Source organism: Miscanthus floridulus, chromosome 2, assembly GCF_019320115.1.
Source record: "Miscanthus floridulus cultivar M001 chromosome 2, ASM1932011v1, whole genome shotgun sequence".
In the NCBI taxonomy this organism is placed as follows: domain Eukaryota; kingdom Viridiplantae; phylum Streptophyta; class Magnoliopsida; order Poales; family Poaceae; genus Miscanthus; species Miscanthus floridulus.
In genome coordinates, this window is record NC_089581.1 from 1,906,949 (window position 1) to 1,922,871 (window position 15,923).

General features: G+C 46.1%; 3 protein-coding genes and 1 non-coding gene across 5 annotated transcripts; all 4 read right to left on the minus strand.

Moving 5' to 3' along the window:
• Nucleotides 1-6,873: 6,873 nt before the first annotated feature.
• Nucleotides 6,874-8,019, minus strand: LOC136513861 (uncharacterized). The gene is made up of 3 exons (XM_066507842.1): nucleotides 7,749-8,019; nucleotides 7,019-7,593; nucleotides 6,874-6,937 (listed from the first exon to the last, which is right to left on the minus strand). Exons 2-3 carry the CDS (start codon nucleotides 7,390-7,392, stop codon nucleotides 6,874-6,876), a joined length of 438 nt encoding a protein of 145 aa, XP_066363939.1. The 5' UTR covers nucleotides 7,393-7,593; nucleotides 7,749-8,019.
• Nucleotides 8,020-8,848: 829 nt separating this feature from the next.
• TRNAS-AGA (transfer RNA serine (anticodon AGA)) lies at nucleotides 8,849-8,930 on the minus strand. The gene has a single exon. It is a non-coding gene; the product is annotated as a tRNA-Ser (tRNA).
• Nucleotides 8,931-9,015: 85 nt separating this feature from the next.
• Nucleotides 9,016-11,035, minus strand: LOC136537609 (11-beta-hydroxysteroid dehydrogenase B-like). 2 transcript variants are annotated; one of them, XM_066529555.1, is made up of 6 exons: nucleotides 10,788-11,035; nucleotides 10,452-10,704; nucleotides 10,168-10,360; nucleotides 9,993-10,078; nucleotides 9,781-9,912; nucleotides 9,016-9,679 (listed from the first exon to the last, which is right to left on the minus strand). In XM_066529555.1, exons 2-6 carry the CDS (start codon nucleotides 10,635-10,637, stop codon nucleotides 9,188-9,190), a joined length of 1,089 nt encoding a protein of 362 aa, XP_066385652.1. In that variant the 5' UTR covers nucleotides 10,638-10,704; nucleotides 10,788-11,035; the 3' UTR covers nucleotides 9,016-9,187. The 2 variants fall into 2 exon arrangements, with proteins under 2 accessions (XP_066385652.1, XP_066385651.1); XM_066529554.1 differs by having other exon boundaries at nucleotides 10,452-11,035.
• A 483-nt stretch (nucleotides 11,036-11,518) lies between these two features.
• On the minus strand, nucleotides 11,519-13,093 carry LOC136537610 (ras-related protein Rab2BV-like). Its single transcript, XM_066529556.1, has 2 exons — nucleotides 12,521-13,093; nucleotides 11,519-12,385 (listed from the first exon to the last, which is right to left on the minus strand). The coding sequence occupies exons 1-2, from the start codon at nucleotides 12,704-12,706 to the stop codon at nucleotides 11,876-11,878; spliced, it is 696 nt and encodes a 231-aa protein (XP_066385653.1). The 5' UTR covers nucleotides 12,707-13,093; the 3' UTR covers nucleotides 11,519-11,875.
• Between the last annotated feature and the right edge of the window lie 2,830 nt (nucleotides 13,094-15,923).

Consider the following 15,923-nt stretch of genomic DNA (forward strand, 5'->3'; position numbering starts at 1 on the left):
ATTACTGAATATATATATGATGTGCATTTATGTTACAGGTATTTTATGAAAACTACATGCATAGATATACTTACCTATGAGTCCTACTAGTATAGGTCGAGTAGCTGCTATGCTCAAGGTATCAGTAGCATGAGTAACCTATCGTTACTCACAATAGGTGAAAATTATGATCACTTATGATAAAAGGATGGAAAGGAAAATGGAGACCGGGCAGGGATATGGTTTGGGTATTGGTGGGTGTAAGAGGTTGTGTCCTGTGACCAATAGGGCATAGTTTGGTTACACTTTTTCCCTGTCTATATCGGTTAAGGACCAGCCGTTGCATAGGTCTCTAGGCAAGTCACAGATTTATTATCCCGAGCACATACTTGGGTATGGGCGCAGGAAAGACTTGTTGCTCTCTTGTCGCGGGTTCCGGCTCTTTCTAGACCGATTGATTGGAGGTGGGGATGGTGGAGGTCCTTGCACCGCACTAAGTCCTAGACTTAGGAGCGGGGGCTTAGAGTCCAAGTTTGGACGGGGACCTAGACCCCGTGAAAGGAGGGTGATGGGTTGGTCCTACTTGTGCCTGGGGTACAAGCGGGGCGTGTGTTTTCAGGGTACCCAGCTAGAGGCATTGATTCGTGATTCACCGGGCAATCCGGTACGGCTTGTCTACGGTCTAGCACCTGTAGTCAAGAACTGAAAAGATGAATGGTGATGAAATGGAACTGATTGCTCAACTCTTGCTTGAAGGTAGAACATGTGCTTACTTAGAATGGCTAGATAAAGAATTAATCATGACTGCTAATAATAACCTAAATAAGGACTCACTATTAGTATTGCTTTCTGCAAAAAGAAACCCAGCAAACCATAAAAGTTTATCATATCCCTTTGAGTCGGAAAATTATTCCCACTAGTCGGATAAGTCTTGCGAGTACATTATTTACTCAGAGTTTATTTACCCTCTGTTGCAAGTTCAACTTGAGGAGTACCCATTGTGTGAAGGATTCTTCTGGTGGGCACAGACGGATCCTTGTTCATTATCGATAGATGTTTATTATCATTCCGCTGTTTAATATTCCGCACTCTGAATTTGGCAATGTAATAATGAATTTCTAAGAACTCTGGATGTATGAAATGTATTAAGTATTGTAACTCGTTCTCATTATTGGATCCTTGAGGAAAAATATGGACTTTTCAGGCTCTCCCTTGGGGTGTGCCCGACGAAAGCCGCCCGTTGTAGCTTGCTTTCGGGGTGCTTAGTGTCTGGTGGAAGACGAATGCCTCCGTAAGTGAGTTATTTCGAGTGGTTCTACCACACTTTATATGGGTTGGTATCCGATTACGGGGTATCGGATTGCAGGCTAAGCTGAAACAAAACAAAATATAATGATTACGGGGTATAGGATTGCAGGCTAAGCTGAAACAAAACAAAATCGAATGCAATTGCTTCGCTATCCATTTAGGTTACAAAAGCACCAACCAAACGCTTCCTGAGTGTTAGACCCATAGCTCATGCTCTCGACCTAAGAGAAGCATGGTTGGATTGCCATCAAATTGAATGTCATTGGTGGAATTAATTCACCTCAAATGTCTTGGGACAAAATTTAAATGCTTCAATATCTTATATTTCAGAATGGAGGAAGCAGTAAAATATCCTTGGTTATTCAAGCCATTTACCACTCATCTCTGTCACACATAGGGCTGGATAACGAGCTGGCTCGGCTCGTTTCGGCTCGGCTCGTTATGGCTCGTTAAGATAACGAGCTAGCTCGGCTCGGCTCGTTAAAAGATTGAGCTGGCTCGTTAAGCTCACGAGCCAGGTATAAAAAATACACAAAATATAATATTTGCATTTATCTAAAGTTTGAGAATAATAATAATACAAAAGAAATGCATCTAACAACCTTAAATCGAATAAAAAAATTAATATGCGCTAATATATATACAAGTATAATAAAATACTATAGTATTCATGCATCTAACAACCTTAAATGATACTTTTTTTCCTGGAAGCTTGGCTCATTTAGTTCGCGAGCGGCTCGCGAGCTGGCTCGAGTTGGCTCGTTATAGCTAACGAGCTAAAATCTTGGCTCGGCTCGGCTCGTTATCATAACGAGCCGAGCCGAGCCGAGTCGAGCCAGCCACGAGCCGAGCGAGCTAACGAGCTTCGAGTTTTTCGTCCAGCCTTAGTCACACACATCTATACTCTTTATCTCTTTCTGTCTGTTTTGACACAAAACAAGAAAAGAAAGTCTAACTCCAAAAAAGAAAATAAAAGGGAGTAGTCGGGCAAAGCCCATATGATTTCTAGCCATACCCGATCACCACTCCGGGCATGACCACTGTTTTATGTCTGTACGTATATTTCTAATTCACAAGACATATATGGACACCACGTACCTCCAGCGCTCTATTCAAACACAGCCGCCAAAATCAGTTCACAGTTTGGCACAAAGACATGCAAAATGCAATGGCCAATGGCATTATATACGATAATACAACACTAGAGACAAATCCAAATAGAAAGGTACTTTTTTTCCAATCCAAATTATTCTTCTACTGCAACTAATTACTGATACATTACATTGTAGCCATGCATTCTTATGGGTTATAGAAAGGTATTTTTTTTCCAATCCAAATTATTCCTCTACTGCAACTAACTACTGATAGATTACATTGTAGACATGCATCTTGTGGGTTATACGTACCAAAATACATGTTAGCATGAGATGGGGGACAAATGGCCGAGCATTTTCACACGTCATTCCAATACCATAATGCTACAAAACTAGACCTCAGGTAGACTCCGCAATCCGATATGTCTTCCCTGACAAGTATAGTGCCCGTGCTAACGTTATGGCTTCATTTCAGGGATGTATATGAAAGCAATCAAACGACGATTTTTTTTCCAGAGTTCAACTTTCACACGATTGTATATGACCATGTATATACAATCCAGGAAACACTTACATGTAACCAGGCATAATAAAGTTATTTCTCGCATTAACCATATAATTTACAATCTACCTAAATCCTTAAACATGTCTTGGAGATCTTCATGGCCACTTCATGCAAACTTCATCCAAAATAATCAAAGATGCCGTACCAAGCTTAAAGTAGATATAGCTTCTTAAAGTAACTCTATAATTCACTTTTGATAAATGAAAGAAAAGATTGTGTTTGATCTTTTTTAAAATTAAATAGTAGATATAGTCGTAAATATATGTGCGCAACCGCGATGGATATTTATCTGGTTGTTCCTCGATTTCTCCCTCTCTCCCATCCTGTTTTCCTTTCTTCAGATGCTTTTCGGGTATTAGAAAGCTAACTAATAAAAATTATTGGACAAAAGAAAAAAAACATTCCTTCTTGGCATAATCAATTGATTTATCAAGTAAGTTTTAAGTACTCCATCTGTTTTAAATCGTTTTAGCTTTTCTAGATACATGCTCCCTCCATTCCAAATTATAAGTCGTTTTGACTTTTTTGGTTCATCCATTTTGCTATGTATCTAGACATATTATTATATCTAGATGCATAACAAAATGGATATACCAAAAAAATCAAAGCGACTTATAATTTGGAATGGATGAAGTAGTTTTTACTATGTATATAGACATAATGTATATTTAGGTGCATAGCAAAAGCTATATATCTAAAAATTAGAACAAAACTAATTGTCTCTAGCTTGCGTATTCTATTTCATAATGGCTTTTATTTTCATAATCATGTGTCAAGTCGGTTCGTTTATTTTGTAAACTCGGTCGGGGCGTGTAGTGTGTAACTTTTGTAACACAGTGGTCTAACTCCTCTCTTTGGAGGATGAAACCGGATATTTCTTCTTCTTTTTTTGAAAAATAGGCAAAACCAAATGAGCTAAACATTTTCATCGATCTCCTCTTCGTGGGCCTGGACTGTAAGTGACCTGTTTTGCTTCCTTGTCCAGGGTGCCATCGTTGGTATTTTATGAGAAGAAAGGGGTAGACCTTTCCAGGTTTAGCCACGCTGCAGACGCTCCACTGCTCCTACTGACGCGTGGGGTCATCAAACCAGGTCCCACGTGTTCTTGACGGAAACATGCGAGTGGGTATGTTGGCAGGTCTGTCGCCATTCCTTATTGACGCAATACCAGAACGGCACGGAGAGTTTGGAAGGGGCGCGTCAGATGGGGCCGGGCTCGGCGTGAGTTTTTCCATTATAATGACAATTCTGGAAATTGCCTTGATCGGAGTCACGAATCTCTCCTTCCTATTTGCCTTGATTGACTTTCATATTTGCCTTGATTGACTTCCATCGGTTTCCATTTTACCGTAGCCTGCGGGATGTGTGAGGCGTCCGTTGAAGCCTGGGTGGGGGAGATCCAAATAACGTTGGCTATCGGATCAAGTTGAAGCCTGTGAGAAAAGGATTAGAAGACATAGATTGTAATGATACAGTAATCCTGGGTACAATTTCGTTGGTGCACAATGGTTGTAGTCTTTAACGGGGAACTTTTTTTAGAAGACCTATTATAATTATGATTGGTCCGTTACAGTAAAGATGTACCATGTCATGTACCTATCGCTCGCCTCTAGAAATTTTTATTTCTAGGGGGCTTGCGGTGTTATTAGCATACGCTCTGAAAATAGATTTTTAGGGTGTCCGTTAGTTGGTCCTGTATATATATTTTACAAGGATGGCTCAAGCAATAATGATTTCTAAAAAAGAGGGGGGGGGGTCTCTAAAATTCATTTTTGTCTTAGGGCACGTTCGTTTCACACGGAATGGAGCGCCGGAACGGATCCGGCCAGGAACGTTGACGTATTTTATATGGGCCACCCACCACCAGGAAGCGATCTGGCCGGGAATCAGACGAAACAAACGGGCCCTTAGTGGTCTTTGGTGCCTGCCACTTAAAAGTAATTAGTGATGCACAATGAGCGCCCGCTAGTTGTCCCTCCTTATTATTTTTGAGGTTTTCAATAAAATAGGATCTTTTTTTCCTCTAAAATACATTTGAGTGACAGTTTAAAAAAATACATTGAGTGATTATCTTCATTTGCTTATTCTGTATTTGCATGGATATGCTAAACTTGATAACAACTTATTGATTTGTAGCAAAAATAAAAATCTTACTTCCTACGTATAAGAAAAAAAAGTTCAAGTAAACATAAGCAATGTAAACTCTTTACCCTACGGTTGAGATTGTTTGATTAGTCATCATATATCTTGAAGTGGACAAGAATAAAGCGTATGCATACAGATGGATGTTTGTGTATAGTAGCGAGGGTATTTAGACCAAATAATTATTATAAATTCATTCCTAGCAGTCTAATAACCATCATCATCCCATACCGTTAATTATTGGAACTATATATCAGACAGATTGCATTGGCCGTATTTTTATTATTACCACCTTAATTCCAAATTATAAGGCGTTTTGTGTTTTTCTAGATAAATACATAGCTTTTACAATACACTTAGATACACATTATGCTAGATCCATATATATATATAGTAAAAGCAATATATGCAGAAAAACAAAAATGTTGGGGGCAGGTACCCTCGGCACCGCTCCTCCCCTAACCCTCGACCTAGCGTTGGCTCAACTAACCCGCCCTCGTCCTAGGCACCACCCCCGCGACGAGGGTACCCTTGATCGGCTTTTTCCATCTGTGTTCAGGGGGCACGATTGAAGGTCAGCTGTGCTGGAGGAGCGTGGCGAGAAGGTCGCAAGACGGTGATGGCGAACAAACCCTCGCTGGGGGCACGTGAAGGTCGTTACCTGCCGCGGGAAGGATCCGTCCCGTCAGCAATTGGACCCGGGAGTGGTTGGCTGAGGAAAGAAGATTACCACCGTACCCCTGGCTCTTGTATAGCGTTTACCGGCTAGGGTCTAACCCTAATGTAATTCCACTGCGTCTTCGGGTATGGCCTATAAATGCCCGGAGCGCTCGTGTAAGAAACAGGTTAAACTTTTTTAGATAAATTAATAGATATTTAATCCGCAATTTTCCATCTCCTCGGTTTCCTGTACCCCCGCTCATCCCTTCACGTTAGTCTAGTCATTCACCTGTGGGAAACCCTCAGCCTCTCCCCTCGTGTCCTTAAGTGAGGGCGAGAGGTTAGGAGTGACTCCACAAAAAACGTCTTATAATTTTTTTTTGAGAGAACAGGAGGGGCTTACGCCCCCACTGGAATTAAATTAAAAATAAAAGGGTTCAGATAGGAACACTAAAAGGGAGAAAGCAATGTATGTAGAAAAACAAAAACATTTTATAATTAGGAATGGAGGGAGTAATCAATTAATAAAACATTATTATTATTGTATTATTACACATACTGACATACGAGCATGACGACTAGATAGGAGGCGTCAATTGCATTAATTAATTTATTTATTTATTTACATTTGTGATTGTGAAAGTGAATCGGCCGGAGGTGTCGAGAATCGGCGAGGGCGGAGGAGAGGATGGCGCCGCTGATTGATTTAAGACGGGGTGCATCAGTGCATGCATGCGCAGTACGATCGTGGAGCTTGAGCTGCTGATGGTATTAGACGCGCGTGATGTGCAGCATGCTTCACCATATGTGGTTAGACCCGCTCATGCTGCATGAGATGAGAGATTATATATATTGTGGACGGAGGACATGCAGAAACATTTAAATCAAATCAAATCAAATGGTTATAAACACGACTGACCCTGTCATTTTGCTCGGATCCAGTCGTCACAGTCACGGCGACACTACGATCCCGCTTGCCTCTGCCTTTGTCGAAAAAACATGCCATTATGATGCCGGCGATGCAGGCCAAACAGTGGACCAGGGCGAAAAGTGCACTGGCGAGCACCCAAAACAGTAACCTGCAAACAACAAGAGGTAGCCACTATATATATTATTAGTCCTACTCTAGTCGTAGTAGAATGTTGTTGGACATTGTGTGTGTGTGTTTGTGTTATATATAAAGTAAAAGCTATATATATATATATATATAACCAGAAAAATCAAATCATGCATCTTGTAATTTGAAACAGGAAACGCATCCGGTACCCACCTATTGGCGACGTAGATGGAGGCGCCGACGGCGACCAAGATGAGCGGGATGGACAACACCACTCCACTGGTGGTTCCTGCGAGGTAGGCCACCACGAGGCACATGAGGTCGAGCAAGGTGACAAAGAGGAGCAACTGGACTTTCGGCTTCCGGTTGAGGAGCAGCGCGACTATGACGAGCGACGTCACGAACGACATGGCGTTGGTGTAGTAGAACGTCAGGTACCGCGAGGGGGCGTTGGTTTGCAGCACCGGCGTGCCGGCGGTGTGGTGGCCGGGGCTGTCGTCCTGCCACATGCCGCCTGGCGGGTTGAGGCCGGCGGCGTAGGTGATGGACACGGCGAGGGTGGCCAGCACCATCAGCCACTCGCGCATCTTGTCCAGAGCATCCTTCTTCACCTCCCACTTCTGCCAGTCTTTCTTGATTGACTCCAACAGCTTGTCGAGGTGCCTCTCGAAGCAGTTCTTCCCCGAAGCGCGAGCTGCTGCTTCTTTCTTCCGAGCATCTTCTTCCTCTTCCTTCTTCTTCCGAGCATCTTCTTCCTCTTCCTTCTTTCCAGTGACGGAGCCAGCATTCTATATATTACGCGGGGGGTAAGAATTCCAAAAAAACACAGCACTGATTGAACGTACTAGACATCTTAATATATACTGTAATACACATGCACAATAATACAAAATCATTAATTGTACGTGTTACAGAAAACAAGGGAATTCCAAGGAATTAATACCTAAGAATACCGCTAGCGCCGCCTCTGCTTCTTCCTTCTTCTTGCGAGCATCTTCTTCCTCCTCCTTGCTCCGATTCCGATGAGCAGCAGCAGCTTGTTCTTCGTTGTCGTCGGTAAGGTTGGGTCTATCAGCTGTACCCCTAGCAGCTCCGGCTCCGGCCATTGTTGTTATTGTTGTTTACTGGATGATTTCGCCATCAGACGGCCGACGTGCACTCGTCATTGTGAATGAATTTTGTGATGCGCGCTGGCGGCGGCGCCGGTGGTGGTTCCGATCCTGGCCGGATTTCATTCAGGTGTTGGATTTATTTATATATATACGACAACGCGAGACCGTGTGACATACATGCGTGCTGTAGCGCTTTCGCGCGGCCACCAAGCAAAGCAATTCCTCCGCCGCACCCTTGCTTGCTGGAGCCTCTCAAATACGAGCATATTGAACTTTACTTGGTTTGTTTATTTAGTGAAGGTCACCGACACAAGGGTACTTGTGCAGCTTTTTGAGGCAACCCCAAGAAATTGTTTTTCTTTTTTTTAAATACAATTTATACGCAGAAGGTAACTTTTTGAATTTACCTTCGATCTATCTATTAGCTTTGTATCTGGAGTTCTGGACGAAAAATAATTGTGTTCAATCTCAAGGCCTAGATATTACCACACTAATTAGAGAAAAAAAAACAAAATTACCCACTACAGTCAAATAAGTCACCGTTCACGGAGTATACTAAAGCAACAACTGATCCTACTCATTTATTCTTAAAAAAACAAGGGAACCATCTATGCCAAACAATTCTCCTTTGTTCAATTTTGAACTAGAATGGCCCTACGTGATGCTTTTTCCAGTCTTTTTAAAGAAATCTTGACGGATGTACATGACGGCCACACCTTTAGAAAGGTGGTTGGCAAAATTTAGGGAAAAAAAATTGGGTGCAAACTGTATCCACGGTACAAAATATTTTGTCTGTTTTGACTGCAAGAGAAATTTAAAAAGAAAGCTTGGAAACGACTAAAGAAAAGAAGCGAAAAACAAGGGGAAATAAATTTTAAAAAGAAAACTTGGAACCGATTTTAATTAAAAGGACCGGAAAAAGAGAATAAAACGTGGTCGGCAGGATTCGAACATGCGCGGGCAAAGCCCACATGATTTCTAGTCATGCCCGATAACCACTCCGGCACGACCACTGTTTGATTCCTGTGAGTTCGTAATTTGATTTCTATAAGCATGACGTAACCTCCTTCGTTTTATTCAAAAACACACCCGCCAAAATCAGTTCATAGTTTGATAGGTACAAAGACGTCGTCGACAACTCGACACACAAATGCAATGGCACTGCCAATAGCACTAGCAGAGGTCACATCGTCGCATCGATCATCACAACACCAGAGATGGAAGCTCTGTCTCGAATCTCTCGATCGATCGCGTCCACCGCGCGCAGTCGTCATTCCAGCTTCTGCACCTGGTGCGCGGGCCTCCGGGACGCCGCCACCGGCGTGTACTCCAGCAGCGGGCGAACCGGCGGGGCCGGAAGAGCGGCGGGAGGCGGGCGACGTGCGGTGATCGCGCTCGTGGTCGGGCCGGCGGCGGCGGGCGTGGACGACAGCAGGAGGCGGAAGGTCCAGGCGAGGACGTCGGGCGCGAAGACGCGGAAGACGAGGAAGACGTCGTACCAGCTGGGGCGCTTGACGTAGGCGTCGCCGCGACAGGCGCCGGCCACCAGTGCCCGCGCGTACGCCTCCACGTGCCCACCCCCCGGCAGCGCCGCCGCCTCCCGCTCTTCCTGCTTCCACTGCACCTCCGCCGCGCCTTCCTGGTGGTCCAGCGTGAACTTGCCGCCGCCGGCCCAGCCGTGCGTCGCCACGGTCACGCCCACCTCATCCTTCACCTCGTACCGGAGCGTCTCGTAGAAGTCCACCACCGCCGCCTTCGCCGCCTGCCGTGCCGTGCCACATCATCAGTAGTTGCGGCAAACAGCTTTCTTCTTCAGAGTTCAGACAAGAAGAAGGGGGGAAAAAAGCAGGCTTGTCATCATACAGAGTAGAGGCTCATCCTGGGCATGGGGAGCCAGCTCTCGACGGACGCGTTGACGACGACGCGGCCGTGGCTCCGCCGGAGGTAGGGCAGCGCGGCGTAGGTCGGGTACACGTTGCCCCAGAAGTTGATGTCCTGCATTCATGAGTTGCGCTTAGATTCTGTCTTTCTGACATGACGACATGCATGCTGATCAGACGATCCTACCACCATACCATGAGGTGAGGGAAGGCCGTGGTGTCGCCGGCCTCCTCGAAGCTGAAGTCGTGGCTCAAGCTCACGGTGTTCACCAGATGGTTCACTGCCCACGCATGCATGCCCAGGTGTGTGTCAGAAGAAGGCAAGGGTTGCAGTTGCAGACAAATTAAAGAGGATCATTTGACGACTCACGCTGCCCGAAGTAGCTGACGGTGTCGGCGACGAGCCTCCGGCAGTCCTCTTCCTTGACGACGTCGGCGGCGATGACGAGGACCTGGCCGGCGCCCAGCTGCCGGGCGTTGTCGCGGATCCCGAACAGCCGCTGCTCCCGCCGCGCCACCAGCACCAGGCTCGCGTTCCGCCGCGCGTACTCGTACGCGATTTGCTGCGTCGCATGCGGTGGCCGTCGTCGTCGTGTGTCATGCTACTAACTAATTGATCTGAACGAATTAACGAATCTGCCGTACGATACGTACCTCGCCGATTGCGGAGGATGCGCCGGTTATGACGACGACCTTGCCAAGCATGTCCTCCTTGGTGAGGGTCTTGAGCGCCCACTCGACGCCGCGCAGGAACGACAGCGTCGGCCACGCGAACGCCAGCATCACCATGCTCGCCGGCGGCACCACCAGGTCCATCACCGCGTTCACCAACCGATCCATCCTAGCTTTAGCCCTTCCCTCGATCGATCACTCCCTGTCAACTCGATCCACACCTGATCCCTGCAGCCTGCAATGATCTTACTCTGAATGAGAATGCTGCGTGGATGAGGTGAGGGAGAAGAGATCGAATGGAGGAGATGGAGTAGTCACTTGACGAAGCCGAGTTGTGCTTCTGTAGTCTGAGGAACGGACCGGCCGGGGATAAGGACAGGCGAGGGTGGTGGCAGACGGACGGGTGCGGTGCATGGCGGGCAGCTGCGTGCGAGGGCCTGCCGGCTGCCGCCATGCGCACGTCGGTCCAGGACCAGGAGGAGGCACGCTTTGGTCACTTCCTCCTGCACGGCTCCCTCTGCGTATGCGTATAGTACGTGCTAGCCGCCGCTCTAGCTTAGGTACTTGTGTCACTCGAGACGTCTCCTGCCTGCTCTGCATCTGCATATACCTCTGAATTCACCGCTGTTCTCAGCTGGTTTTCCTTCAGTAAATTGAGCAGTTGTCTCTGTATGTCTCAAGTCTTTTTGGTGTAGAGCGATAAAAAAGGTTATTCTCTAAGAAACTGTACAAATGAGGTAAAATCACGGTCAAAGTAAAACTGATCTCATTCAGCTTCTGTGTTTAGTACAATTAGATGTTGTAGGGAGAAGTGGCCGGAAAAAAACAGTAAAAAATATACAGTTTGGCTCTTAATATATAATCTCAACTTATTTTGGCTATAATCAGATTATAAGTTGTACCAAACATGCGGACCGTACAAATCTAGTGACTTAAAACATCAAGGTCCGATAGTTTGGAGTCAGTCACAAAAAAAAAGGGAGAGATCCGATAGTCACCGTACAGATTTAGAGATTCAAATATCAAAATTTTAATGACACTGTTCTGCAAGTTTAGGAACCGCTTATGAATTTTACTCGTCGTTGAATTAGGACAGTGTAAAAGTGAATACTGCAGCAGTTGACGGTCAGTGGTTCAGATAACTAGAGAAGTAACAACAGTGGGGAAGAAGAAGAAGCAGAGTATAATAAGTTATAACAACACCTGCAGCAGCCCTAATAACATGCAATGCAAATATGCAAACCCATATATGTGCACAACGAGGAATTTCCCTTCCGAAACCAATTCTTTACTCTTCCCCTGGAACATTCATTTTGATTTTCCCCCCTTCTATACGTACGAAGAATAGCCGATGTTGTTGACGATCACTACCATACCAAGCTACACAAGCTGGCATGGCTAGAAGTCTAGAACGCGCAGCACCGCGCCGTGAGGCCGCCGGAGTCGCCGGCCGACGACACCTGAATCGCCTGCCCCTCCCCGACGGCTCTCGCCTCGTCATCCGCCGCCGCCACGGCGGCGGCCAGCGCCTTCCTGCTGACGGCGCGGTAGATCTCCGTGAGCAGGGTCTCGAACGCGGCGTCGACGTTGGTGGCGTCGAGCGCGGAGGTCTCGACGAACGAGAGGCCCTCCCTCTCCGCGAGCGCGGCGGCGTCCCCGCGCGGCACGGCGCGGAGGCCGCGCTGCTTCGCCAGGTCGGTCTTGTTGCCGACGAGCATGACGGCGGCGCCGCGGCCGTCCGCGTGGTCCCGGAGCTCACGGAGCCACCGCACCGCGTTCTCGAACGTGGCCGCCTTGGTCACGTCGTACACCAGCAGCGCCCCCACCGCGCCGCGGTAGTAGGCGCTGGTGATGGCGCGGTACCGCTCCTGCCCCGCCGTGTCCCAGATCTGCGCCTTGACCGTCTTCCCGTCCACCTGTGATCGTGATCGATCGATGAGAGTAGAGTTGAGCAGAGCAGGCAGAGGCAGTCATGGCCGGCCGGCCGGTCAAGCGAGAAGCGGTGGTGGTGGTGGACAGAGGATGCATGCAGCAGCACGGTACGGGCGTACCTGGATGGTGCGGGTGGCGAACTCGACGCCGATGGTGGACTTGGAGTCGAGGGAGAAGGTGTTGCGGGTGAAGCGGGAGAGGAGGTTGGACTTGCCCACGCCGGAGTCGCCCACCAGCACCACCTTGAACAGGTAGTCGTAGTCGTCGGCGGCCTGCTCCCACGTCGCCGGCCGACGCCCCGACATCGCCTCTCCCCTCGGGACCTCCGCCCCCCGTGTTCCCTCCGACGTGGGTGTAGTCGATCGATCGGCTTACGTGACTCTGCCGCTGCTGGCTGCCTCGTCGCGCGCCTCGTTGTCTCGCTGCCTGCTGCTGCTGCTGCTCCTAGCTTCTTCCTCGTAGGCTTCGCCGCCACTCGGTGTTGTTTTCTCTGCTGGCGCCTCCGATCCCGCCTGCTCTTGTTGCTTTGGCGGCTTGCTTGCTGCCTGGCCTGTGGGCTGTCCGCCGGCTGTGGATTTCGCCTTAGAACGGAAGATCCAAGCCGGAGTGGAGGAGACCAAGTGCGTACGAGCAAATGGTACGGCCACACCACGCGTGCACCTTGGGCCACCTCACTTCTCTTTTTCTTGTCTTGTGTCAAAAAAAAAAAAGCCTACCATAGCGTTCCTAATAGAAAAGCCATGAATAATTGTATTCCCAAGTGGAGTATATTGTGGTGATTTGAATTTTTTTAACTGTGATTCTTTTGCCTGCTGTTATCATGTAGAGTAGTTTTTTTTTTGTTAGCAATCAATGGCTGAATATTAGGACCGCTCTTAAAAAACGACGAACGAAACAATTTGAGTGCTTACAAATCTCGCTATGTTTGGATGTAGATATTGAGGCTGAGGAATTGAATTGGCCTAGAATACCAAAGCTGAGGGGAATTGAAAATGACCTCAAATACCAATGCCATTGTTTGGATGTGCAAGTAGTTGATTGCTGGAATCAACCAATTCCAATTCCTTTTTGATGTACAAACATTGAATTGTAGTCTGGGTTGTCTACAATGATGTAATATTTATTTCACAACTTGCACATTTATTGGATGATTATATTATCACTGTACACAAAAAACATGAAAATATTAAAAAAATAGTACAAACTGAAATAATATCATTAAAAACGTTGAAAATAATCGATGACAGCAGCACATAAATGTTGATCACAAGCATCTATTATAGAGTCAATACTTGATCAATATTCCAACTCTCTTACAAGTACCACGACATTTCACAACACCTAATTTAAAAGGGGCCATAACAGCATGCATACATAGGCAGTTCGATATTACGTAACAGCGCTTATAAAGTGCCACGTAACAACCTCATTTTTTAGACCATGCCTAACTACCTGCAAGAACATAACAACCTTTTCTTCCATAGCGACATAAACACTCTCACGATGACCACACCTTTCACGCAACATGATGCACAAGTCATGAAAGTTTCTTTTAGTTAAACGTAGCTCATCATAGCATGTAACTTCATAACCATTATACATTTCCTTCAACAAATACTTCCTAAGAGTATGTCTCATCACCATTAAAGCACCCTAAATCCCTTGGCCCCCGCTGCGAACTAAGATATGCCAGCCCAAGAACAACTACCTCAAAGTATAGTTCTGTGAAAATAATCCTCCTCCTTTTGCTCCTTTTATTTTCTTCATTAATGAAGGAAACCAACTCAAGATCCGACATAGTACAGCTACAATGCACACAGGCACACACATGATTTTTAAAGAGCAAGACATGAAATTAAAAAAAATCATTCAGAAACACCAACAGCACATCAATCTAGGCGGTACATACTGAAAGTGCATCTAGCCCTTTAGTGGGTTTTGGATGATTGAATGACAACGTGATTAAAGGACTAACCCGTTTGCTAAGTGTGAACAGGTAATAGGTTATCTCACAGGCACTTAATGAAAGCCAAAATGATGTGTTGTTGTATAAACAATCTAGTTCAAGCACAAGACAACAATGCAAATGGAATTCATTGAAGGCTTATTTCTTGTGGGATTTCCATGTACTATGTGAAAGCAAGCTCGTGATTATTAGTTAATGAGACATGAGGGATTGCATATGGAATGGTCTCATATTTGAAGCTTGCTAAATAAAAATGAAAAAGATAACAATACATATGAATGGATGATTCAACAACAAGATGTGACTTGATGGCTTGAGATGGTGAAGATAGCAAGGAAAGGCTTCGAGGTACTAAGCAAGGGTAAAGGGCAAGCGACGGCTTGGCGGCCGAAGAACCTAGCTAGGGTGAAGAAGAAAGTACTTGCATTTAGTTGAGGTACTAATCAAGCTAAGATGGTCATATTGATGTGAAGAATCAAATCTATAATGAAGTATTTGATGGAAGTGACTTGATACATTTGGGATTATTCAAACTTGATGAATGGAATCAAGTCACATGCTCAAGATGGCTATGCTCAAGTGAAAAGATCAACATCAACATGTTAGCATCCTTACTTGATGAAGATTGGAAGGGACGGCATCAATTCAAAAAGAACAACTCAAGTGGTACAAATTCATATTCCTGTTTATCTTGAGTTTAATAGGTATGCCGTACTATTAAGAGGGATGCATCATGTTGATAGATAATGTTTCATAAGTGCTCAAGCCAACCCATGTGAGTTTTGAGAATTTGAGCGACAAAAGAGCTAACTGATTCGTTGCTGGTCTGGCAATACCGGACGTGTCCGGTATTCATACCGGACGTGTCCGGTATTTGTCCAGTAGCTGTAAAACTCTTGTTCTCGGGTTGGTTCATCGGGAGTTCCGACATAGGTTGGGAGTTCCGACGGTCGGGAGTCCCGGCATGGGTCGGGAGTTCCGACGTGTCGCACTTCGACCGACTTGGAGGGTTCACTGTCCTGGTCATACCGGACGTGTCCGGTATGGATGACCAGAAGCCAACGGCTAGTTTTTAAAAGCCGTGAGGGTCGGGAGTTCCGACATATGTCGGGAGTTCCGACATATGTCGGGAGTTCCGACACCTCACTAACTTTAACTCAGTTACATGTTTTTCAAAAATTACTGAGGGTCGGGGGTTTCGACTTGAGTCGGGAGTTCCGACGGTCGGAAGTCCCGGCGTTCTTCAGGAGTTCCGACGCTCACAACTTCACTGTAACTTAGTTACCGTTGGCGCAGTGTGAGTCATACCGGACATGTCCGGTATGCATACCGGACGTGTCCGGTATTGCAACGGCTATAAAACGGCTAGTTTTTCAAGGGGGCTATAAATACCCCCAAGCCTCCACCTTTGGAGGCTGCTGATTCTGCTGAGATAGACACACGTTTTTGAGCCTTGCCAACTCTCCTAAACCCTCTCTTAGTGAGTGTGTGATCCAAATTGCAAAATCAATTTGTGGGTTAAGAGAGAATTTGAAAAAGAGAGCAAGCCACCACTT